Genomic DNA, 26,184 nt, shown 5'->3' on the forward strand with positions numbered 1-26,184 from the left:
TCATACTGGTTGAAGGAACTTGACCCAAGTATTCATACAATCCATGCACTTTGCATGTTAATGAGAGCTGACTGGTATCCAGGCTGCGCTGGTGTTAATATTCTCTGGAGTGATATGTAATGCTATTAAAAACAAAACAAAACAAAAAACAACATAATAAAAACAAGCTCTGTAGCTAAGGGTAATTGTTTGTACACAGATACTGTTCCGAATGAAACAGAGGAGAATGTTTGGAGAGGTTACTCAGAAATTTTATGTTCTAAGAATGCTCTGAAAACAGTTCCATTATTGTTAATTATTTTCCTGTTACTCAGTTTGGATTTAGAGTGGTTTGGGGCCTTTGAGATGTGTAACTTTCGTGGACTAAGTCGAGTTCATTAATTTCATTTATTTTCTGTCTACCTGAGTCATGTAAATATTTTAGGGAAACATTACATGTGTGCCAACAGGACTGTGGAACGGCATAGGCATTCCTATGAACGCCTCTCACCATCACTGAAGGGATAACCTCTCACCATCACTGAAGAGCCATCCTGCTTGCTTTACACAAATATATTACTCTGTGGAGTTCAGTGGGCTTGTTTGCAGGTGCTGGCTGGGTTTTTTATGGTGAATGCAAGCAGATATTTCCCTTGGAAAGGCAGTGTGGGAAGCTGTCTTCTGGAAACGGCCCAGCCTTTCTTTCAAGAGTTTACACCTGCCTGAGCTGTCTGTGGGCTCAGAGGAGGTTGAAAATGCTTAGCGTTGTACAAGGCTAGGCTTTTCCTTTGGGCAGTGAAGATATTGTACCAAGGAAAAAAATGGGAAATAACTGTACAGAGAACAAGGGTTCTCAAACTTTCTCTGTAGTATTTGGTACACATTCATGGGGGATTTGTGGTCTGGATATCACAGAGAATTTTTTGAGTGGAGGAAATACTTTCTTTTGCAAATCTCATTTAGAAAGGCATTAGCTGTATCATTACAATTAAACAATTAGATTTAGAGCTAATACATGACCAATGGTTCTTTGTAGGTGGTCTATAAACTGAGAAAAACATGTGATGTGTGCGGTGGTCTTGAAACAGCTTAATGTTGTCTCCTTCTTTCACAGTAATTGTCTGGACTTCAATGGGACTGGGCCCAGTAGAAATTTTCGTTCTGATACTGAAAGAAAAAAAAAAAAGAAAAGAAACAATGAGATTATGGGTTCTAATCATTCTAAAGTGAACTTCTAAAAATAGAATAGAGCAAAACATGGTTTGGCTGAAGAAAATGTTTTGTTCCTGCAAAATAGGGCAAAATCATGGAATTATTAAGGTTGGAAAAGACCACTGAGATCATGTAGTCCAGCTGCCAAAGCATCCTCACCATGCACACTAACCATATCCGTCAGTGCCACATCTACACATGTCTTGAACACCTCCAGGGACAGTGACTCCACCACTTCCCTGGGCAACCTGTTCCAATCCTTGACCACTCTTTCTGAACAGAAATGTTTCTTAATATCCAACCTGGATATTAAAGGTAGTCGTGTTTCTTTTGGGAGACTGACAGACTTCTCATTTTCCTGTAAGTGGTAGGTGTAACTGAACCCAGCTGCCTTTCTGCCATGACTAGGCTACGGAGTAAAGAGAGGAAGTCAGAATCTTGTCTTCTGCTCCATTCCCTTAGTATGATTTCCTAAAAATTAAATGTATAGAAAGTTTGTTGTAGTGTTTTTAGGTTAAAATGGTTTCCTGAATTCGGTTGAATTCCAGAATTACTTCAGCCACCTTGAAATGGCATTTTCCAGCTAATAAATTTGCCTGGATGCCCTTCATTGAGACAGCCTGGCCTTAACTTTGTGATTGAATTTAGGACTATTTCAACCAAACTAAGATACGTGGAATGCATTAAAGATAATCTATCTCTGGTCCCTTATTTAGTAGAAGTAACGGGCAGCAGTTGCTGTGACTCAGTGAGTCAGAGAGAGTTATAGATAATGGATGGCAAAGCAAAGGCAACGTAATTTTTTCACCTGAGAGCAGCTGATCGTTTGACAAGATTTTATTGTAACGACTGTGCTTCAGTTTTGCCAGATGATTGATGCACACAATACTCTGGATAATCTTCTTCAGTGATGGATGTTGGTGCCGTGAAGCAACAGTTACTCACTATGCTGCTATTGAGCATGAATTTTGAATGACTTGTGGCTCAGAGCTGCCCGGTAGTTAAATCAATGAAATGACAGTCAGGAGGAGCCCAAGATATTGTTCTTCCTGCAGCATTAACTCCTTTGGCTCGTGTACAAGCAGTGTTTCTGATAACAAGTTAAGGGATCACATCCCTAGATTCCCCAAACATGGGATGAAGGAAGGAGAAGGCTTCTGAACCACTATTTACTGTTGTTCTCTCCCCTCTGTGTCATCAAGAATGAATTATTGAATGATACTATTGCTTTCTTGACAACAAACAAGCAGATGAGCTGATCTGCCCAGGGTGGGTAGACCCCTCCTGTTCAAGGTTCTTCATATGTCTAAATATGTAGTTTTGTGTCAAAGATACCACTACCAGTAGGAATGGTGTCTCTGTGACTGAGCTAGACAAATAATCAATGTTTTCTCTATGATTTTTTTTTTCCTCTGCAGCCTCAGTGTTTAAGGGATGAGGAGCAGAAGGAAATCTAGGTGGAAGTTGCCGTTGGTGGAGTGCACATGGCAGTCTGGGTGCTTCTCAGCTCAGTTCAGCCCAGTGGAAACTGATTTTAATTGAAAACATTGATACCATGGCAGCAGTGTAATACAAGGAAATACAGATTTTCACATTGTGTGAAGAATTTCATTCATATAATTGTCTAGCAATTTGGGCTCCAGACATGCTAAATCAAGTGAGAGCAGGGAGTTAATTTTGGACACAAGCTGTGGATCGGTTTGTGGAAAAATTTTTCGTTCTCCCTGGGCTATAGCAAAGGCTGAGGAAGACTAGTGTGCTAGATACAAGCCAGATTTTAGATTACATGGCTGCAATACATTCCTGCATTGTGAGCAGGACAAGCAACTTGTCATTTCTGCTGTACAGCTGAATGTGTATTTCAACATTTATTTAACTGCTGTTTAGTGAGGATGAAGGCACTGACAAAAACATCTTGATGTGTCAAGTTTTTATCCCATGGTCTTTTAAGGGAATGATAATTTTCTAATTCTAAGCTTGCACCTTTCTTTTTTCTTTAATTGAGATTTCACTCTTCCACATTTTCTTCTCGTTTTTTCTCTTTTTTTTTTCTTTTTTTTTTTTTTTTCCCTATTTTGGCACAGAAAATAGAAAACAAAGGAAGGGAAAACAGGAAAGGAGAAAGTGCAAATATGTGAATTATCTTTGTCACAGGAAAAAAAGAAAGAAAACATTTGAAGAGGACATCTGTGCAGACTTGTGTTGTTAGACAGTCTGCTTTCCCCTAGTAAAAACCTAATAGGAGAATTGCTGTGGATTCTGTTTAATATAGATGGGATAGTCTAAAGTGACCTTGCAGTATCATAGAATCATAGAATCACAAAGTTGGAAAGAACCTACAAGATCATTTAGTCCAGCTGTCCTCCCAACACCATTACTACCACAAGCTACTAAACGAGCTACATATCTCGTAGCTCCTCATCCAGATGCTCTTGAACACTGCCAGGGACAGTGACTTCACCACCTCCCTGGGCAGGCCATTCCAGTGTCTGACCACTCTCTGAGAGAAAAAGTTTTTCCTCATGTCTAACCTAAACCTCCTCTGGTACAACTTGTGGTGGCCGTTTCCTCAGGTCCTGTTTGTTGCCTGGGAGAAGAAGCCAAACCCCTCCTCATCACAGCCTCCCTTCAGGAAGTTGTAGAGTGCAATGAGGTCTCCCCTGAGCCTCCTCTTCTCCAGACTGAACAATTCCAGCTCCCTCAGCCGCTCCTCGTAAGACTTGTGCTCCAGACCCCTCACCAGTTTCACTGCCCTTCTCTGGACACATTCCAGGGCCTCAGTGTCTTTCTTACAGTGAGGGGCCCAAAACTGGACACAATACTCGAGGTGTGGCCTCACCAGAGCTGAGTACAGGGGGATGATTACCTCCCTGCTCCTGCTGGACACACTATTTCTAATGCAGGCCAGGATTGGCCTGCTTGGCCACCTGGGCACACTGTCAGCTCATGTTCAGCCAAACATCAACCAATACCCCCAGATCCCTTTCCTCTTTACAGTCATCCAGCCACTCATCCCCAAGCCTATAGCGCTGCATGGGGTTATTGTGACCAAAGTGCAGGACCTGGCACTTGGCCTTGCTGAACCTCATCCCATTCACCTCAGCGCAGCGATCCAGCTTATCTAGATCCCTCTGAAGGGCCTCCCTACCCTCAGGCAGATCGACACTAACTCCCAACGTGGTGTCATCTGCAAACTTACTGTGGGTACACCCAGTCCCCTCATATAGGTCATCAATAAAGTACCGACCCCTGGGGGACACCACTTGAAATGGGTTGCCAGCTGGACTTAACCACTACCCACTGGGCACGGCTCTCCACCCAGTTCCTTACCCAAAGAAGGGTATAACAGTACAGGCCACAGGCAGGCAGTTTCTCCAGGAGGATACTGCGGGCGACCATGTCAGAGGCTTCGCTGAAGTCTAGGTAGACTAGTATTTCCTTAACTTTGCATGTTATTTCTGGAGTAGTATTTCTAAAAACACACAAATACACCTTTGCATGTAAAACAGCCTTCATCAACGTTTGAATTTATCAACAGATAGTGCTCATCAAGTTACTTGATTTTTATGTCTGGAGTGAAATCACCTCTTTTAACTCCTTTGTTAAATTCTAAGTGATTTCTGTTTTGACATACTTCAGTACGACTGGGAACTGTCACATGTCACTGACCTATTTGAACCTAAATATAATGTGGTGTTTGTTTAATGTCATGGTGACATTTTATTTTTAAAAGAGTTCTGTGGACTTTCCAAAGCTTACATATGCCAATCATCTGTGCTAGGTGTCATGCTGGATCCAGTTTTTAACTGATTCTCATTCTCAGACCCACTTCTCTTTGTTCTGATCATTTTTTATTTAACTCTTTCAGGTTGCGATCTTTGGTAAAGCAGCTAGAAAGAGGGGAAGCTTCAGTTGTAGACCTAAAGAAAAACTTGGAATATGCTGCAACAGTCCTTGAGTCAGTATACATTGATGAAACTAGGTGAGTGAATTACAGGTATCCATATTTGTCTACTAGGGAGTACTGATTATGCAAAATTGTAATGTACACATCAGTTGGAAAAGTTGTAGTCATGATTTATTATTCACTGAAAATATGATTTTAATAGTTAGAACATTGTATTTCTTGAAGAGAAGATCTTCAGGTCTTGATTTAAAAACTTCTTAGAGTTTCACGTGGCAAGGGGGAGATAAAACACAATCATAAATATAGCATACATTCTCTTGGAGAAAGATTTTCACAATAATTGTTTTCCACTTTTTCTGAAAGTTTCTGTTGAAAGTTCAAAATTTGTACCCCTCTATTTCTTTTGAGTAGAGTTAAATAGATTCACTTTTACCAAGCCTTTGAGATTCAGAGTTTTTTTACTCAAGTTTGTGGTAGAAATTGGCAGATAAGAAATTGCAGAAGAGTATCCCTTTCTGTTATGTGCTGTTACCGCAGTGTTGAGTCACCACAGAATAGGAAAGGATACTTACTGGGAAGTGTGACATGACTGTCAGTGATCTCTGATGGGCTGAAAGGTTGGGAATAACGATGAGCTGAAGATGCGATGTGAGTGGATGATTGTGTAGTTGTGCTTCAGAAGACTGACACTTCTGGTTTATCAGCCTAGTAGTGAATTTCACAATGTAGCATTTAACTACACAAGAGAATAAACAATCTGTTGAAGACTTGCAGAAAGAAGTTTATTAGAATAGATGTGCTTTTCTTTTTGGTTAATGATGTTGCAATGGTCTCCTAGGCAGTTTTTTTACCCTTTGTTTTCCTTCCTCTTCTAGACGTTTACTGGACACAGAAGATGAGCTCAGTGACATCCAGTCTGACTCTGTGCCCTCAGAGGTCCGGGACTGGTTGGCTTCTACTTTCACACGGCAAATGGGGATGATGCTAAAAAGGACAGAGGAGAAACCCCGGTTCAGGAGCATTGTCCATGCAGTACAAGCTGGGATATTTGTGGAAAGGTAAAGGAACATGTCACGACTCTGTTCTAGTAGCTGCTCGTGCACTGCCAATTGCACCTGTAGTATTGAGTGAAGGGGACTTTGATGTGATTCTAATGTTTTTTCTACAAAGGGCTGTTGGCAAAAAGCTGCCAGTGGAGTGAAACCTGATGCAGCACATATGGATCTATTTTTAGCATAACACAGATATAATAGCACAGGTGAAATAATTTTGACAGAGAATACACACCTCTGCATAGTCCTAGGTCAGGACTCAAAAGTTTTTAAAGTTTAGTCTGTTCAGATCAGGCCCTACCTTGCCTTTTGACTTCTGTTGTCTATTTTTTTTTTTTTTTTTTAATGAAGATCTTGTATCATGGTATCACTGACCTGAATCATATAGCACACCTATAGACCAAGACTGATGTGAAAAGTTTGGGAATCAAGAAGGGATGTCAAAAAATCCATTGAGTTCTCTCAGCCTTTTCAGTCATGACTTGCATCAGAACATACTGCTAAAAGTAATTCATTTTCTGAACTCTAAAACTTTTTGTCATTTAAATTTGGACTCATTTCCATTCCTACGTTTTCTTCTTGAGTAACCATTCTTCTCTCATGCTTCCTTGGAGCTAGCAGAAGGGCTGGTATGTGGGAAGCAGCCAGCAGACTTCAGGCAGCCAGTGCCAGGTGTCTACAGCAAAACTCAAGTCAGGAATGTGAGTGCTGGGGGGGACTTATGTGACACCTTTTGTTGCTGATCAGAATTCCACTGACATCTTAGCGGTTTTCTGAATAGGAGGGTAGGTGTATCACACAGTGGATCACAGGCCGCACAGATGCACAGAAACTCCTTCCACTTACTGATTGCTGACTTTTTAAAATTAGTATTATTACTTAATCTGCATGCCTGAAAATTCAAGAAATTGCTGCATGTGTGCTAAGAGTGGCTGCAATAATGGTAAGGCTAACAGGACAGCATCAGCTGTCCTTTCTTCCTGGGGAGGATTCCTCCCAGGTTTGACAGGCTATTAGTGAATTAACCTTCGCTCTCAGTGAAGGACTTGCTTGAGAAGGATCTAAATGAACGGCAGAAAGCGGGCTGTCAGAGGCTGTTATCCAGTGGATTTGAATAACTGAAGTGAAAGAGGAAATGTTCAGATGGGAAATAGCACCAGAGGAGGGCTGCTCTCCTAAGCTAAGGCAGAGGACCTTTGCCTGAACTGTCTCTGATGAGAAAAGTGCTGGGTCCTGGCAGGAGGGGGTAAGAAATTCTGTGTTTTAGGCAGTGGGAGAGTTCTCCAAAGGGGCATGACATTTATTGTGTTTGAGAGCAGAACTTGAAAGGGAAGTGAAGAACTTTACACGTGATCATGTCAGGTGGTAGAAGAAAGCTTTCTGTCATCTCTTTTTACTCCTGTGTTTCTGAAGTGCAAAAAAGAGTGAGCTGTGGAAAGATGTTGTAACAGTCAGTGTTTGTGGATTCATTAAGCCTATTAAATGCAGCATGGCCTGAAAACAAATATAAAATTTAGTTCAGAGCGTTGTTTAGTATGGTTACCAATGTTGATTATGTCCTTTTTCATGTACAAAGAACACCTAAAAATTTTGAACTGATCTTAAAAAAAAAAGAGAGAGAAAAGTAATAGTGGTACTGAACTGCAGTTGATGCCTTGCAGATAGCAGATGATTTCTGAAGTATATTGAGAATGAGCTTGTGTGCTTGACAAGCAAGAACTACAGAAACTGAAAGGGCAGTGTGGTTTGCTGCAGTGGAAAATGGGGAGCATCTTGTTTATTTGAGAGCAATCTTTCCCTCTGAAGAAGATCTGGTATTAACTGATTCTTCCTAATCTCCAGCCTGGAGACCAAGGTGTGAGATACTGGGAAGTGTATGGTCTTGAGCAAGGCTCTACCATGAAAGTGGTAAAGAGAGCATGTGCACAAGCTAGGAAGAAGGAAGAAAAAATCACTGTAGTTAGAGTTTGTTGGCCTGTACAGGATCTCCTGTAACAGCATATTTCTTCGTTGTTCCCGTGTCCCCTTCTCCAGAATTTATTTTCTTTTTTTGGGAGGGCCACAAAGATGATCAGGGGGCTGGAGCACCTCCCCTACAAAGACAGGCTTAGGGAGCTGGGCTTGTTCAGCCTGGAGAAGAGAAGGCTGCGGGGTGACCTCATTACAGCCTTTCAATACCTGAAGGGAGCCTATAAACAGGAAGGGAGTAAACTCTTTGAAAGGGTAGATAACAGCAGGACGAGGGGGAATGGTTTTAAATTGAAAGAGGGAAGATTTAGCTTGGATGTTAGAGGGAAGTTCTTTACCAGGAGAGTGGTGAGGTGCTGGAACGGGCTGCCCAGAGAGGTTGTGGATGCCCCATCCCTGGAGGTGTTCAAGGCCAGGTTGGATGGGGCCCTGGGCAACCTGGTCTAGTAAATGGGGAGGTTGGTGGCACCTGCCCGGCAGGCGGGTTGGAGATTCATGACCCTTGAGGTCCCTTCCAACCCAGGCCATTCTGTGATTCTGTTGTTGTTATTTGTTTAATTTTATTTATATGTTGCCTTATCTATTTTATCTTGGTAGAATGTACAGGCGGACGTCCAACATGGTCGGTTTGAGCTACCCACCAGCTGTAATTGGAGTGCTAAAGGTAAGCCCAACAAAAAAGTGATGGTGGGAGAAGGCTGGGGTGTCTTTACAAGACATCAGGATAACACTGTGACATTTTACTTGGGGAAGGGAGTGTTTGAACTTGCCCTTTCCTTCTTTCTGATGTTTAGTCAACCTCAGATCCATTCATAATTTACTGGCATGCAGGAATATTCTTACTGTAAAAGAAAAAAATAGAGTTCAGAACTCGGAAATGGTCATATCCTTGAAAGTTCCAGCTCTGTTCTAGTGTTGAGCTGTGGAGCCGATGACTTAATAACGTGTTGAAATGAATCATGACTTTGCAGAGGGAAGAATGAAAACATGGCTGCAGAGAAATGGAGAAGGAAATGTATCAGTTGCTCTGAGAGAAGGGATTTTCTATCATTGTTCATGTTCGAATCTGCAAGGTGACAATCAGCTGTGGAGTAATAATCTTAGAGTTTTGAGATTTCAGATGGAAAGTGAGAGATGACAAATAGTCTGAAAAAACATAGATTCTATTCATGGGGAAGCTGCAAGCTAGATTTAAGCAGGATATCTATGTCAGTACCACAAATATAGGTTAGCCACCAACTATGTCCACAGCAGCTTTGAAGAGATGTAATATTTGTGCAGAGGACAATTTACATGTGGTTCAACCATGGCATTGCTTGTGAAACAGTCCTTCTGCTCTAGTCTACACAGGAAAGATACTGTGTTGAGAACAAGTTTCTGCCTGGATGGTCTTGTAGGTAATGGATGTAGCTTAAATAGGAATGAGTTGTTTAGAAGAAGTGGTCTGTCTTTGAAAAGAGACTTCGTCTTTAATGTCTCCGTCCCATCTTAATGGGAACTGGTACCTTTCTTGTTTGTTTTAATCCAATACAGCCAAGTAAAGACAAAAGAAAACCCAGAGTTACAGCTGTCTGACAGCTTGGAGTAAATCATGCAAGATGATGTAGACACACATCTCCAGCTGATCTGGCTTTCCATAATCAGCTTTCCCCTCAGAGTGAGAATGGCAATGACTGAGATGACACTGATTGACAAGTAGTTTGTTTTTGAGTGATATGTTCTTTCTTTTGCTGCAGTGACCAACAGGATGCCTTTACTGAGTAACCCAAAGTGGTAGAATTACCTTGAGAAAACGAAATAGGTTTTAAAGAAAGAATGAAATGCTCCAGCTTCTCTAAATTATACAGATAGAGTGGCAGCCATACAAGTCCAAGGCAGATTTTCTCTCTCACTTTTTCAGTGAATTAGATGTTTGGCAATTTTGAATGGCTTCCACAGCATCACTTTCTCTCTATAGATATCAGATACAGAATTCTGAACTGCAGTAGCATGTTTCCTTTCTGCATGACATCAGTGTGATGATGTAAGACTTACTGCTGAAAAAGGGGTGATCAGACTTGGACCAGTGGCCCTACATGCCGTTCATACAGCTGTGAGAATGGCTGATTGTGTTCCTTTACCCAATAAGTTGTGCTCTGCTAATCAGCAGTGTCGTGTTAGAGCCAGAAATTAATATTAACAGGACAAACTGCAGAAATATTCTCCTGCTTAGAAATGATTTCTTTTTTTCAGTCTTTTCTGATGCACATGGTGTCATGGAACTCTTTTATTGGCGATCTAGTATGCAGGCAATGAAGACAGAAAATGTAGTTGCTTACAAAGTGATTTATTGTCTGCAGACAGTGTCTGCAGTATAAACAGCTACTTGACTGTGGCTGCAGAGAATTGTCAGGCCTGCCAGGACTTGCAGAATCCTAGAATCATAGAATGGCCTGGGTTGAAAAGGACCCCAAAGATCTTCTTGTTTCAACCCCCTGCTATGTGCAGGGTCACCAGCCATGAGAGTAAGCTGCCCAGAGCCACATCCAGCCTGGCTTTGAATGCCTCCAGGGATGGGGCATCCACAACTCCCTTGGGCAACCTGTTCCAGTGTGTCACCACTGTCTGTGTGAAAAACTTCCTCCTTATATCTAACCTAAACCTCCCTTTCTCAGTTTAAAACTGTTCCTCCTTGTCCTATCACTCTCCACCCTCATAAACAGCCGTTCCTCTTCCCATTTATACACTCCCTTCAAGTATTGGAAGGCCACAATGAGGTCTCCCTGGAGCCTTCTCTTCTCCATGCTAAACAAGCCCAGTTCCCTCAACCTTTCTTCATAGGAGAGGTTCTCCAGCCCTTTGATCATCTTAGTGGCCCTCGTCTGGACCCATTCCAAGAGCACTGCGTCTTTCTTTTGCTGAGGGCCCCAGCACAATCAGTGTTGTGATGTTGAACAGAAAATCAGCTGTCCCTAAATCAGCCACCTGATAAAACAGATCAAGGCTCTAGGGTTAACAGATGGAAAGGCAGATAAACTGAACATTTGGGAAGAACTGCCATTGATCTCTTGGTTCACCCAAGAGGTGGAGCAAAGGTCAAATTTAAGACCAGAATGTGTAGAAGATAACCTTAGGGCTGTAGCTCAGTCACAGTGCCTATAGGTAGCATTAGAGCACCTCCTGACATTTCATCTTAGGCTGCAGGGCCAGTGACCTAGAGATGTGTAGCCCAGGAACTTTCCCATCCCTTGCTTCTCCCACTCTCTTTACTGACAACAGTTTTTCTCCTCCCCCACGAGGTGCCTGTGAAGTTCTGCTTACCTTCGATTTCTCTCCAACATGGACATCATATCTATGCTAAGTTTTTTATAAGATCATAACATCCTCTAATTTTTGATGTGTTACTGGTGCTGCAGGCCTCTTAGCAAAGTGTGATACTCTCTTGTTTCCGTAAGGGGAAATTTTCCCCCTAGTTATTTAGAGTAAAATGCTACTGTCATTATTGTCAAGAATATTTCCCTTGGTGAAATCTAAATTACTCTACAGTAAAACTTAGTGTCTACTTGGCTATTGCCACTGTGCAGTGCAAAAGAACAATATTTTGCCGTTTTGTAATTCAGTTCATTTTATCTGCTGAAAGAACACAACATTACTACGATGAAAAGATATAAAAAGAAACACAAATCTTTATTTCTACAAGAAAAGATTGCCTTAGAGTAATTTCTCTTTGAGTAAGGTTGAGACATTGTTTGCAACTTCATAGGAACTAGAGGTCAATTACTATTTTAATTAATTATATAATAAATATAAATATAAATACAAATATAAATACAAACAAGTATAAATATAAATATAAGTATAAATATAAATATAAATACAAATATAAATACAAGTATAAATATAAATATAAATATAAATATAAAATATATAACATATTTAAATTTTAAAAGTGAATTCTATTACTATATACTAAGCTTATAATTATAGGATTATTATAGCTATGCAAGTGTTAAATGCTACTGCTTCCTAACTGAGACAAAATAAAAACAGTCCAAGAAGGGCGTAGGTGTAGGAGTGAAAGGCTCATGGTGTTTCGGGAGCATCCTCTTCGGAGATCAAGGTGCACTATGTTGTTAGATAGTGAGTGCCATCAGCTCGTGCTGCCATCCATAGGAGTTGAGATGGAATTCAACCTTCTGCAAGAGAGTTTATACGTTACACTTCAGCTTTATGAGCTGGCATTTGAACTTGTCTTCTTCTGCATCTTGACTAAGCACCCTGCAGCATTAGTATAGTATTTACAGCTAACTGTAACTCTCTCAACTGCAGTTAGATGTTTACTTCTACATTATAAAGCTCATTTTTTATACCATCGTTAGCACTTAATGTAGCATTACTATGAAAAGCCCCAGTTCACTCACTCATCTTAAAAAAAAAAAAAATTACAGATACTAAAAAACACACATAGTGAAAAAAAGAGAATCATGCTGTCTTTGCGCAATTGAAGCTGCAATAGTCAGAAGGAGCTAAGATCTCTTTGGGTCAAGCACGGTAGCTCGAGATATTTTTTACACTGGTTCACTGGGCAGCAGGTGATGAAAATAGGACCACAGGCCAGTATACTAGTGCCCATAACCATATGTCATTTATGAAGGCAAGCTAAGATTCATTTTGCACTTAGCCTTTGCTGGTTCAATTGGTGAATCACTGTGACTTGAATAAGCAAGCAACTTAAGTTCTGAATAGAAACTTCTTAACTGTGAGTCATGCTGTACTGATGAGTAAATTAGACTCCATATTGGTTAAGTGAAGTTGAGAATTTTGTAAATAAAATCTGTACACTTTTATCATCCATTTGTAGACATAAAGTGATAGAAATTGAACTATAATGGTAAAATGGATTGATCAGATTAACGTTCTTTTCTATCCATTCTTGCAGAATGTAGACAAGTGGTCCTTTGATGTATTTGCACTAAACGATGCCAGTGGAGATCATGCACTGAAATTCATTTTTTATGAACTTCTCACACGCTATGATCTGATCAATCGCTTCAAGGTCAGTAGTTAAAAGATGGGTCTTTTCTTCCATCTTACATTTTCTTGTATTTCATTCTTATTCTGCTTTGTTCCATTCAGAGTGCAATGATTTTAGCTGTATTTGAAAGTGTATGATGAAGGCGTTGTTGTGGGCACTCTTTTCCCTTAAAGGGACAAGAGAATCTTTCTGCAGCAACCAGGACCAAATGTTACTCAAGTAGAACATTTTGTTGTAATTTCATTTGTATTTGTAATTTCAAAATGCAAATACTACTTAAGGTGAAGTAAAAGGTGTACTCCATATCTTTTACTTTGAACAGTTCCTTAGTAACTGTGAACAGAGTTACATTTGGGTCACCAAAGCATTGCTCTGAGATGTTTCCCATTCTCCCTGCCCAAAGATTCCATTTTCCCTTTCCCTGCTGACACTTACTCTGGCAGGACTCCTACTTTCTCCGACTCCTGATCTTCTTCCGGAGCTTCTCACGCCTGATGAGAAATGTTTGAAGATGAAAACTGATTAGAAATGTATTGCCCCACGATACATACTCAAGAAGGGAATAGCTGTGCAACTCTAACTGTAGAAATCTGAAGGTTTAGGGTATTTTAGTTTGTGCAAAGCATTGGAGAATCCCTGCTGCTTGTTGCATACATGTGCAGCTGCCACCACCTACATAGCATGCTCCCTAGAAATCCCTTGAATGTGGTTTTATGTTGCGCATACAGTTAAACTCTGGGTGCCAAAATGCGTGGCTAACTCATAGTATGGGAAGTCTGGATTTGGCAGTAGAAAATCAAAAGTATGATAAACAACACTCTTCATCATAGAGTATCTCAGGCTTGCTATATGATGCATTTCATTACAAACTCTAGACTGTGAGTAGTAAAGCAGTGATATATACTGCATTATTGTGAGGGGATGAGACAGACCCGTGTGACCTAAATAAAAACATTTTTCCAGGAACAATACAACTGTTCTCTGTTACTTCTGGCACTGCTTGTGTTTTGGAGATACCATTTTGTTGTGGACTGACTCGCGAATGTTTAGGTGCATTTGTGATTCATCCATCATGTAATCAGGGATGGGAAAGCCATTTTGAGGAAGTGAACTTGATTCACTCTCTCTTCTGAGTACTTGTTTAAGGTGTTCTAAGATGTTATTTATTTGGGAAATACAAACAGTACAAACTGCTCTCTGGAGCCTCTTCTGAAAATGATCTCCTCCAAATGCTAGCTATTACAGGTGATTCTTTCATTTTTAATTGTGTGCTTCTTTTCTTAGATCCCCATTTCTGCCCTGGTGTCCTTTGTGGAAGCTCTGGAGGTTGGATACAGTAAACACAAAAATCCTTATCACAACCTAATGCATGCTGCAGATGTGACACAAACAGTCCATTACCTCCTTTTCAAGACAGGTGTTGTGGTATGTACAGGAGCTGGCATCCTTAATACATAATAAAATGGCAGTAGTTTTTGTTTGGTAAGGAGGATACCATTATCCACACAGAACCCATTTGTACTGTAGAAAAGATGTAGTTTGCAATGTCTGTGCTAATGCAGGTAGACATTTGGGATTATTTAGAAGAATTTGGGTGAGGATTTGGGTAACTGTTTTAATTTATTGGAGAGAGGATGAGTGAAAAACCCAAGCTGAATTCTCCCCTCTGCCACCGATCTCCTGGCTGAGTCTATCAAGTCAGTTTGTTGGGATTTTACCTCCTTTTCTGTGAAGAAACAAATTGCCTAAGCTTTCTTCAGAATACAAAATGAAATAATTTGTTGTTTAACCCAGCTTGGCACCTCTTTTCAATTTATTGCTTACCACTTTCTGATGCTGTCCCTGTGGCTGCTTGGGCGCTGTCTCTTGGGCCCATGTGAAGGTGGATCCACCTCCATTGGCTGTTGTTCTTCTGGAGGTGAATCCACTTCCATCGCCTGTTCTTCATTTTGATGTTCCTCCACCTCCATGGGCTCCAGGTGTTCTTCATCTACTTCCATGGGCTCTACTTTTTCTCTCCTCCCCATCAGCCTGATCTTTTTCTGGGGAGGAGGATCCATTAGTACCGGGTGAGCTCTTCGTGTGTCTCCTGCCTCGTGCTGCTCTACAACCGGTATGGCAGTTGGAGTGACATCAGCAGCGTAACAGTATTCCATGGCAACCCAAACACAGCAGCGTTTGGAGTTGGGGCCTATGGCCTGAGAGTTGCCCCAGTTTTGAAGGAGAAGGAAGGATGGGGGGGTACTGAGGGACCCTTTTCTGGGAACGACTAACCTGTGCCATTGTGCTTGCCAGAGAGAAATTGTGCCGCTTAGGCAAAAGGCCCCATGGAGACTCCAGCCCCTTCTTCATCCCATGCCTCATATCCATTTGTATTGATGAGTGGCAGGATCATGCCAGGAGAGTCCTCTACCTGGCAGATGCCTGGCTGTCTGCAAGCGGAGCCACCCTGTTGCCCAGCAGTAGTGGAGAAGGCACAGATGGTACTAACACCCCACAGGCAGCCTAGGGACATGTAATCAATGGAGAACTGCTGAGTTTAAGGGTGGTGTGAGTTCTCCTTTGCTGTCCTTCACCTCTGCCCCTGGAGCATGGAGGAGGTAGTGTCTCATCTGCCCTGATCCCCACGCGAGAGCAGTGGGGACGAGGGCCTGGGTGTCCTCTGAGTGGCTGTGCTGGAATGGCATGATGGGTCCACTGGAGGGTCTGTGAGATCCTTGAGGCCTGGTGGTGGCTTTTGTACTCTGTGGATGAGAGGGCTGATTTGGGATTGCTGTCCTAAGTGCTTTCGCCCTCCAGCTACTGAATATGTGACTGAAAGTGAAGTCAGGCCACACATGACAGTGCACGAAGAATAGCTGGAGATCGATTGAGTGTCCAGATAATTAGGACAGATTTGATCTTTGTATCTCTGCAATCTCTGAAGTAGTGATCTTGAGAGGAGGGCTGAGGGACAGAGGCCCAGTTCCATAAGATGTCTGCCCCCCGTCAGTTGACCGTTATTGTATCTCAAGCAGCGTGAAAGTGTTTACAGGCTAACATCACTTGAAGAGGAAAGGGAGATGTTTCTGTTTGGTGCACAGTGACTAAATTACACCCAGCATGCCAAGAAACTGTGCAGCTTGTTGTTGAACTAAGGAAAACTAAGTTGTTTTCATTGGCGTTTCTGACGATGGTGTCTTCTTGTCTTTCCACCACTGTTCCCCTGTTAGAAAAGTCAGTTTTTTTTCTCGTTACACACTCCCAGTAATTTTGAGGAAGGAGGAGGGATGCTGGTTCTATGGGCACCTGTCCTGGGAACAGCTTCCCAGTGCCTGTTTTTCCACTTGCCAGCGAGACTAGATGCCTCTTGGGTTCTGGGACTGCCCTTCATTTTGTTTGGTGTTCTTAGGGTCCCAGCTCCTTGTTCATACTCTCCCTGGGCTTGCCTAGGGAAGCTGTCAAGTCTCTATTTTTCTCTTGATTATTTTTTCTCTCTCTCTCTCTTTTTTTTTTTTTTTAATTTTTGTAATGCCACTGTGCAGACCTTATGTTCAAAAGGTTAGTTTTTAGTTCTTCGTGACATATTCTTACTAGCTTTTAAATGGCAGAGATGGTTCAGGTGTGGTGAAGGTGCTTATGAGTGCTATAATTTTCATGTCATGATAGCCAGTGTGGCTGAGGGAGATCAGTGGGTTTTTTTTTAATTTGTTTGTTTGTTAGTTTGTTTGTTTTCATTATGTCATGTGACCAGATGTAAAATATGGGATAGGTTTGTCTTGTAGTAGTCAGTAGGTGAATTTTCTCTTGGACATTTCCTTGGCCTGTTTTGCTAGGCAGGTGATCTTTGCTGGAAAATGTTCTGCTGCAGTCACACCCTTGAATGCTTGGCCTGCTGCAAGTTTGAATCACTGGAGAATGAACTCAAGGGTGTGTCTTCTGTATCAGCTTGATATGCCTGATCCACGATAAAATGTTTAATCTTCCTTTTCACTTGTTTTGATGCTTGTTTCGAAGTGTCAGGGAGGTGCAGGGACCTCTATCAGTGGTGATATACATCTTTAGTATTATGTAGGTCCCTCCAAAAGTATAGTCTTCTATTTATATTTTCATGGAAATTGTAACAGCTACAAAGAGCACGGTAACACTGTTTAAAGGAGCAAACTCAGCTACAAAGCGCTGTTTTTCACAACAGTCCCCACCATTATTAGCTATGCATTTTCACCAGCAGAGAGGAGAGCCTGCATGCTTCACTCAGCAAAATCTGCTCCAGCAGAGGTGACCCACTGTTGCCACTGCTGAAGCATGCACCACCCATTGCTGTGCTCACATCCCCTGTTTTGTCCTTGTAAATGTTCAGGAAGTGTTGATGAATGTCAATGGATGCCATTTTTTCTCTGTGAGGGAATTCAGTGACCGACCCTTTTCTTCATGCACACTTCCATGTGAGACCCAGTGAATTTGCTCTACTAGTTCTTTTTTCCCACTGTTATTATCAAAAGGTTGTTGCTTGAGAGCCAAAATCATGTTCTGTCAGCTCTGCAGCATTCCTTAATCAAAAATCACTCCTGAACATTAAACATCATGGATATATCTCCAGCACCAGTGCTCTTTGTTCCTGTCCTTGACCAATTGTGTAGAAAGCAGAAACTAATTTGGTTATTGTGTCCACTCATGTCTTGATCTCCTTGCCCATCCATTTAAAAAAAATAAAAAAAAAAATGTAAAAAATACCTTTGAGCTGTGTGCTTAATGATGTTTGGGGCTGTCTCTGGCAAACTGGCTGTTCGAAGCACTGTGACAACAAATACCACAGAAGAGCTTTGTGGGTGCTGTGATTATATAGGGATGACTGTGAAATTCAGAAGAGCTGGACAGTGCAGCTGTGTGCAGAGCCCTACAGTTCTCTGTTCTTTCCCTGCTTGCAGTTAGCAGACCAAGGGTCAACCCTGAGCTACAGCACACGTCTTAAATGAATTTACAAAACCATACTACATTTAATGGGTTTTGAGTTAAAAGGTAGTTCTTACATGTTTACAGGGTGACAGTGTGCTGTTACAAAAACATTTGGCAATCACTGTGATAAAGGTTTTATTCAAATTATAGGAGCATTTTGTACAGATATTTACAGGATCTACAGTATCAAGAGGCTTTGTCTCTGATCCTAACAGCACCCCTTGCCTTGCTACCTGTGGACAAAAAATGTATGAAATCGTTGATTGATGCAGAGGGAAATTATTAAAAGCATCTGATTAATTTAGAAATCAAAGTCAAAAGTGACAATCACATTGAAAATATGACTTTGACTAGGCAATTAGGGACAAAAAAAAGAAATCAATCTCAGGACTTGATTAGCTATTTCTCTAAATGATGAATAACAAGATATACGTCTTGCGAGACTATGTTTGCTGTGCTCCTTATAGTTCAGGGGTTGACAAAAACTCCTCCGATTAGTGGAAATTAGTGACATTTTTATGTATTTGAGGCTCTGTTACGAAGCTGAACCAAGCTGAAAATATATACCTTGGTGGTATCTGCACACATGTGCATGTATTAGTAAGTTCTTCTTGAAAAAAATGGATATTCTTGAGATTTTCCTTCTTTCTTCCTGTGGTTTTCCTCTTTCTCCCTCACACAGTGTTCTTTAAGAAGGGCGACTGTTTCCCCTCACTATGATTTAAGCCTTTTTTTTTTTTTTTCTGGAAGCTATTTTGCTGAAGTTCAGTTTATTTAGATGGAGCATCAGGAAAAGCACTGATTCAGCTTTGGTGTATCAGCCAGACAAATTTACTTTAAAACATCTGGCAGGCTGCAGGGGAAAGGCAAGGATGTGCAGCACTGACTGTCAGCAGGGGATAACTTGCCTTAAAAGACAAAAGCCTGAATGCCTGGGAAAATGATCTGATTGCTCTGTAATTTCTTTTCAGCACTGGCTGACAGAGCTGGAGATCTTCGCTATGATCTTTGCAGCTGCTATCCATGATTATGAACACACAGGAACCACCAACAATTTTCACATCCAAACACGGTGAGGCCATCGTAAATCATGATGAGTGTTTGGGGAAGTTTTTGGAAAATAACAGCACAGCCACACAGAAGAATGTAGAAACTTTTGCCCTCAAGTGATGCAGGAGGAAAGTTCACTTCCCTGCATTACATTTAATTTTCTCTTACTCAATAATTTTCAATTGTATGCCTGTATTATAGATTCCGGACCATTTTATCATATTAACAATCAAGAAAAAGAAGGCCCCAAAATATTTCTGTGTGAAATTGCTGAAGGCTAATTGTTATGCAGATGGATGTATTTCATCAAAGATATAGTTTTGAAGGAGGTATTGTAATTCAAAAGTTCACCAGTATCTGTATTTGTCAGTACACACCAGCATGACATATACTGTTCTTATTGGAAAAACATACCAGCTGCAAGGGCATATGTTTAGCACTACCTGTTTTGGAATCAGTCATTGCACTCACACCTTAAATGTTTGTAAATTCCTGGAGAGCAGTCAGCTGATCACAGACTTTACTGGACTGGCATTATTGTTGATCTCAGAGTCTTCTGTAGGGCTTTCGAGATTGATGGAAGAGAGGTACAAAGTAGATGGCAAAATTTGAAAGTGTGCAAATATTGTGAAATAATGATAATTTGGCATCTAATGTCTGTGCATTATTTTGATAGTGTAAGTTTACTGGTAGCACTGACAAACTGTCTAGGTGTCCTAGACTGACATAGCATACTTGGACATTTCTGAGGTGCACTGCAACTTACCCTAAATTAGACATCTGGAGTATGGTAGCTGAATCATGCTATGTATTGCAGATGCACAAAGACTGCTAGGATAGATCACACATATGCTCAAGAAGGTTTTGGAATGCTGGAAGAAATTTCTGTCTGTGTTTTAGGATAAGCCAGACTCCCCTTTGTTACATCTTCTTATATGCAAGAATTAGGGATCTGCTATATTTCCAGAGTAGAAAGTAGCTATAGAAAAGTTCAGTTATCATGCATTGTATGTGAGATTGAACAGCAGAGGATCTAAAATGTTGAGGGAGAAAAATTTACACGGCTCGCTGGGAAGCAGGACCGAGAGAGGACTGTAATGAATCATACTCAATCTCTCTTGCCATTAACTTCGAGCTACCACTTTGTCTTTAGAACAATTGTGCTATCCAGCAATTTCGGATTTATAATATGGAGCCTAAAATAAGGTGTGAAGTACCTTTTGTCTCATACTATCCCACTGGGATTTGGCCTTCTGTACAGCGTAGCTAGGTGCACAGATAACTGAAAGCAGTTCAGTTATGTCTTGCTTACAGCCAATTTACTATTCTGGGAACAATATAAGAACACATCTCGCAATTTCTTACTTGGCTACACTCAGGCTTCAATTTGAGAGCATTGTACACAAGAACTGGAAAGGAGCCTTGTGATTCAGACCTAAATTTACATTATCTCTCTCAGTTAGAAAGCTCTCAGTATCCTTTTCTAATGTAATGTAAGACTACGTGAGTCTCAGCAGATGAAGTAGATTTAGTGGTGACTTTTCATCTTTAGTTTTCTTTTAATGAATAACAGCAATGAATAAAGTATCACAAGCACTCTCAAAATGCTTATATCTGCACTATAGGAACTAACCTCTGTAGCTGAGCAAAGAAAAGCTTTTGAATATGAGACACTTCAAATAAGGAAGATACATAACCTTCCTTTGTTTCCTTTTTAATCCCAGGTCAGACTCAGCCATTCTGTATAATGACCGGTCTGTGCTTGAAAATCACCATGTTAGTGCAGCATATCGTCTTTTGCAAGATGATGAAGAGATGAATATTTTATCTAATCTCTCAAAAGATGACTGGAGGTAAACATGAACATGGTAGCTGCTTCAAAATATTGCACTATCACTATGGACTGTTGTTGCTTTGTTTGACTGGCAATATGCATCGGTGTATATTGTGTATTAGCATTTCTGCTGCTAAGAGGAAAAAAAAAACTTTATAAAGTGTTTGATTGCATATTTCTGTATTTGGTTTTCACCTCAGATAGTAGTCAGACTAGAAATTTGTTGCAATGGATGATAATATACAATTTGACTCCCATATACTTTCAGCATCTCAAGGAAACACTGCTTTGACACTCCTTGCCTGGAAATTATATATGGGGTGGAATGCAAATAAGAATTGAGTCCAAGGAATCCTGGTCCACAGTCTTTCTCATAGGAGGGACTTGTAGGGTCTTACAGGCAGGACAGTGTTTCCCCCATGCACCTGAATTAGATACAGTAATGAACGTCCAGTTCATCTTACAAGAAATTAGCTTTGCTCAGGGGATTGCCTTCTAGTATGCTGGTCAATGACTGTGCTTCATGATGTCTTTCACCTGCATTTCCTGTTTATTTGACTTGTGGACAGTGATATTCTCCTGTAGTTGAACAGTGGGAATGCAATTTAGGATCTTAAACAGCTGGTTTCAATCAGTGTGACTGTTGTAGGGCAGCGGCTTGAGAAATCCTGCCTGCCCATATAGTCTTAGCATGGACAGGAAACCTGAACTGCATTGAGATGTTAAAAATCTTTTTTTTTTTTTGGCTACAATTGGTAATGCCTTGTACAATAGTGGCAGCAAATTGCTGCTTCCTTTTGTGTTGGTGGGGGAAACACAAGGAACTATATGATTCGAAATGGCAGCCATAGAGCCACTGTTTAGAAGGATCAGTGTAGCAGCTGCTTGAGAATGCTTCATTGCAGGAATGCTGTCTTTAGGAAAGCAGTCTGCTTTGGGGCTTTAAACTGTTTGTGGTTGGATGAAAGCTAAGTTAGATGTTTCTTGTTAATACCCTTGTGTCAAAATGTGTGTTCTGTTGAGGTATATGTTTAGACTGGAGGTTTCGAAGATTATCACTTCTCCTTTTTATGAAATACTCTATCTGCCTGAATAACAATACTGAGATGTTTAGATTGCTTAGTTTTCCTCTCTCAAGTAGGGCTGTATTATTTTGTAGCTGCTGATCAAGCAGCAGCTGTGAGATAAAAATCATTATTTCAATGTGCTCTAATGCCAAAATGCGATTCTCATGTGCTTTTGCTTTTGACTGCTAGTTTGAAATCCCATAGGCAAACATTTGGAAGGCACTGGAAACATCAGCTAACTTCAGCAGGATCTCAACAAGAAACCCACAGCTTCTCAGACTGGTACTCAGAAATAGGACTTTCAGTATCAGTAGGACTCAAAACATGAAAGGATGCTTTGGAGAACTGTTAAAACATGTCCAGATCTGGTATTATTTGTGTAGACGTACTTGATTTATCTCTTTCAGCATAAAGTCCAAATGCTAGCTCATGGAAATCAAATTCTTAAGTGCTGTTTTGACCTGAGCTCTCATTTCATTTTGACATTATTAATAAGAGAAGACCTGATGATCAGTTCATCACACAATCCTATATATATGGAGAAGGTTGAGGGAACTGGGTTGTTTAGCTTGGAAAAGAGAAGGCTCCAGGGAGACCTCATTGTGGCCTTCCAGTACTTGAAGGGAGCGTATAAACAGGAGGGGAAACGGCTGTTTATGAGGCTGGAGAGTGATAGGATAAGGGGGAATGGTTTTAAACTAAGATAGGGGAGGTTTAGGTTAGATATAAGGAGGAAGTTTTTCACACAGAGGGTGGTGACACACTGGAACAGGTTGCCCAAGGAAGTTGTGGATGCCCCATCCCTGGAGGCATTCAAAGCCAGGCTGGATGTGGCTCTGGGCAGCCTGGTCTGGTGGTTGGTGACCCTGCACATAGCAGGGGGTTGAAACTCGATGATCTTTGGGGTCCTTTTCAACCCAGTCCATTCTATGATATAAATGTGGATTTCATCAGTTTTGTGTTATTTGGTCATCTAGTTCAGGACTGTATTTACAGGAAAGAAACACAGGAGATGAAACGTAGCTGTCACAGCTGGAACAGAAATGGGTATAGGTTTTTTAGGGGAAGCTGATGAAACTGAAAGAGATTGTTTTGGCTAATCAAGAAGAAAGATGAGTGCTTACTAGGACTTAAACTGTGTTTTACTCTCCATTTTAAAACTTCTGCTCCTTGTTAAATATTTGAAAGCGAGTTGCCTCATTTGATGAATCCCATTTGTGCAAATCATTAGCAAGTAAATGAAGAAACTGTATGAAAAACAGATCACAATGATTTAAGAAATCAAACTGCAAAGTGAACAGATGCTTTCCAAGATACGACTAAAGATGTATTTTCTGGCTCTGTAGTTCATTGCTAATAATTTCCATGTAGTTTACTGAAATAGAGTATACTTAGTGCAAGCCCTTTACTGTCAAGTACCGGATTAAAAATGCATCTGGAAAATGTTTAACTCCAAAACTCTGAATCAGAGTACAGCTTCAGGAAGTGACCTTTCATGCAAAACTGATTTTGTCAGTAAAACTGCTTTGTCAATCATTGTTGTTCCTTTAGAGTCTGCAGTGAGAAACCTGGAATGGTTCTGAACGAAGACAACTTTAGTCAAAGTCTTCTTTTGTACATAATAGCAGATACATGGCTGCGTAGTCACACACTTTTCTTGTAATTTTTTTCCTCTGTATCCATGATGGATGCATGCTTATTCTGAATGTTATATCTTAGTGTGTGTCAGCCATTGAAAACGTTTCCTTGAAGGTAGCGTTTTTCCTTCATCCATTAATTTTCATGACAATGAAGGCTTGTACTACGCAAACTGGGTGAAATATCTCACTATAGGAGATCTTAACTGTTTCTTAGCATAGGGATTAGGTGATCTAAAGCAGTCATTTTCCTGGCCTTTTCCCTTGTATACATGGAGATGGGACCCCTTTGCTGGAATGTACCTCTGAGGTAAACACTAATATGGAGCAAAGACATATCCAGCAAAATATCCAATAAAATGATGTAATGTTCTCTGGGTCAAAAAAGGTAAAGGCATGTAGTAGTTATTCTAAAGAGCAAATAAGGATCTTTGCCAAATGGAGATCAGTGCAAGACTTGGAAGTATTTAGACGTAAAGTCATCCAGTCTTATCTAGCTCCGCAGTCAGTAGTACAAATACCGTGCAACTGTGCTTGATGACGGAACTGTGCCAGATGCCATGTTTTCATGGGCATCACCTGCAGGACATTCGTGTAGCAGTAATGAAACGGGAAATTCACTCCAGGTTTTCCTCTTCTCCAAACTGCTTTTCCTGGCACCACTCTCTCCACCTAATTGTAGCTTCCCTGATTTTGCAGGGGCTGTTAAAGGACATGGAAAAGTTATCTTAGAATTTATTATCGAATTTGATAACCTTAGGTTATAGATGTGAGAATATGGTGTCTCCGTGGCTCCTGGCCTCTGGCCTTGGGGAAATGTATATCTGCCATGAGATAAAACATCTGAAAATGTAACGAAAACTATTAAAATCCCCAATTAGTCAGACAAGCAGCATGGCCAGATCTATAAAACAGACTTTGCATCCACAAGGGATCTTCAGTTCATAGAATCATAGAATCACTAAGGTTGGAAAAGACCCACAGGATCATCCAGTCCAACCATTCACCCATCACTTATGGTTCTCGCTAAACCATGTCCCTCAACACAACATCCAAACGCTCTTTGAACACTTCCAGGGTTGGTGACTCCACCACCTCTCTGGGCAGCCCATTCCAGTGCCTTGACCACCCTTTCAGAGAAGTAGTATTTCCTAACATCCAGCCTGAACCTTCCCTGGCACAGCTTGAAGCCATTCCCTCTAGTTCTATCACTAGTCACAGAAGAGAAGAGGCCTGACCCCCAGCTCACTACAACCTCCCTTCAGGTAGTTATAGAGAGCAATAAGGTCTCCCCTGAGCCTCCTCTTCTCTAGACTGAAGAATCCCAACTCCTTCAGCCGCTCCTCATAAGGCCTGTGCTCCAGACCCCTCACCAGCTTTGTTGCCCTTCTCTGGACACGCTCCAGGGCCTCGATGTCTTTCTTACAGTGAGAGGCCCAAAACTGGACACAGTACTCGAGGTGCGGCCTCACCAGTGCTGAGTACAGGGGGACAATTACTTCCCTATTCCTGCTGGCAACACTATTTCTGATACAAGCCAGGATGCCATTGGCCTTCTTGGTCACCTGGGCACACTGCTGGCTCATGTTCAGTCTAGTGTCAATCAACACCCCCAGGTCCATTTCCTCTACACAGTCTTCCAGCCACTCTGCCCGAAGCCTGTAGCATTTCCTGGGGTTATTGTGGCCAAAGTGCAGGTCCCGGCACTTGGACTTGTTGAATCTCATCCCATTGGCTTCAGCCCAGCTATCCAGACTTTCCAAATCCGTCTGTAGGGCCTCGCTACCCTCAGGCAGATCAACACTTCCAGCCAGCTTGGTGTCATCTGCAAACTTACGGAGGGTGCATTCAATGCCTTCATCCAGATCGGCAATAAAGATATTACACAGGACAGGCCCCAGCAGTGACCCCTGGGGAACATCACTCGTGACCGGTCGCCAGCTGGATTTAACTCCACCACCACTCTCTGGGCCCGGCCCTCCAGCCTGTTTCTTACCCAGCCAAGAGTGTATCTGTCCAAGCCACAGACTGCCAGCTGCTGCAGGAGAATACTGTGGGAGACGGTGTCAAAGGCTTTACTGAAGTCTAGGTAGACCACATCAACAGCCTTTCCCTCATCCACCAGACAGGTCACTGGATCATAGAAGGAGATCAGGTTGGTCAAGCAGGACCTGCCCTTCGTGAACCCATGCTGGGTAGGTCTGATCTCCCGGTTGTCCCACACATGCCACGTGATCTCCCTCAAGACAATCTGCTCCATAATCTTCCGTGGCACCAAGGTCAGGCTAACAGGCCTGTAGTTTCCTGGATCCTCCCTGCAGCCCTTCTTGTAGGTGGGAGTCACATTGACAAGCCTCCAGTCTTCTGGGACCTCACCCGTCAACAAGGAGCTCTGATAGATGATGGAAAGCGGCTCAGCTATCACCTCTGCCAGTTCCCTCAGCACTCTCGGGTGAATCTCATCCGGTCCCATGGACTTGTGGCAGTCCAGTTGGAGTAGCAGGTCTCTGACTGTTTCCTCCTGAATCG

General features: G+C 41.6%; 1 protein-coding gene and 1 long non-coding RNA gene across 2 annotated transcripts in view; one reads left to right on the forward strand and one right to left on the reverse strand.

Annotated features, from left to right (window-relative positions):
• PDE1C (phosphodiesterase 1C) overlaps nt 1-26,184 on the forward strand; it is a 295,579-nt gene that overhangs the window by 211,659 nt on the left and 57,736 nt on the right. The window contains 7 exon segments of the mRNA XM_046938139.1: nt 5,060-5,173; nt 5,974-6,156; nt 8,716-8,782; nt 13,037-13,153; nt 14,417-14,557; nt 19,039-19,139; nt 20,842-20,970. Coding sequence (XP_046794095.1) covers nt 5,060-5,173; nt 5,974-6,156; nt 8,716-8,782; nt 13,037-13,153; nt 14,417-14,557; nt 19,039-19,139; nt 20,842-20,970 — 852 coding nt within the window.
• Nucleotides 11,767-18,461, reverse strand: LOC121109547. Its single transcript, XR_005855961.1, has 3 exons — nt 14,957-18,461; nt 13,568-13,623; nt 11,767-12,293 (listed from the first exon to the last, which is right to left on the reverse strand). It is a non-coding gene; the product is annotated as an uncharacterized LOC121109547 (long non-coding RNA).

The sequence above is a fragment of the Gallus gallus genome, chromosome 2, assembly GCF_016699485.2.
Source record: "Gallus gallus isolate bGalGal1 chromosome 2, bGalGal1.mat.broiler.GRCg7b, whole genome shotgun sequence".
Lineage (NCBI taxonomy): Eukaryota > Metazoa > Chordata > Aves > Galliformes > Phasianidae > Gallus > Gallus gallus.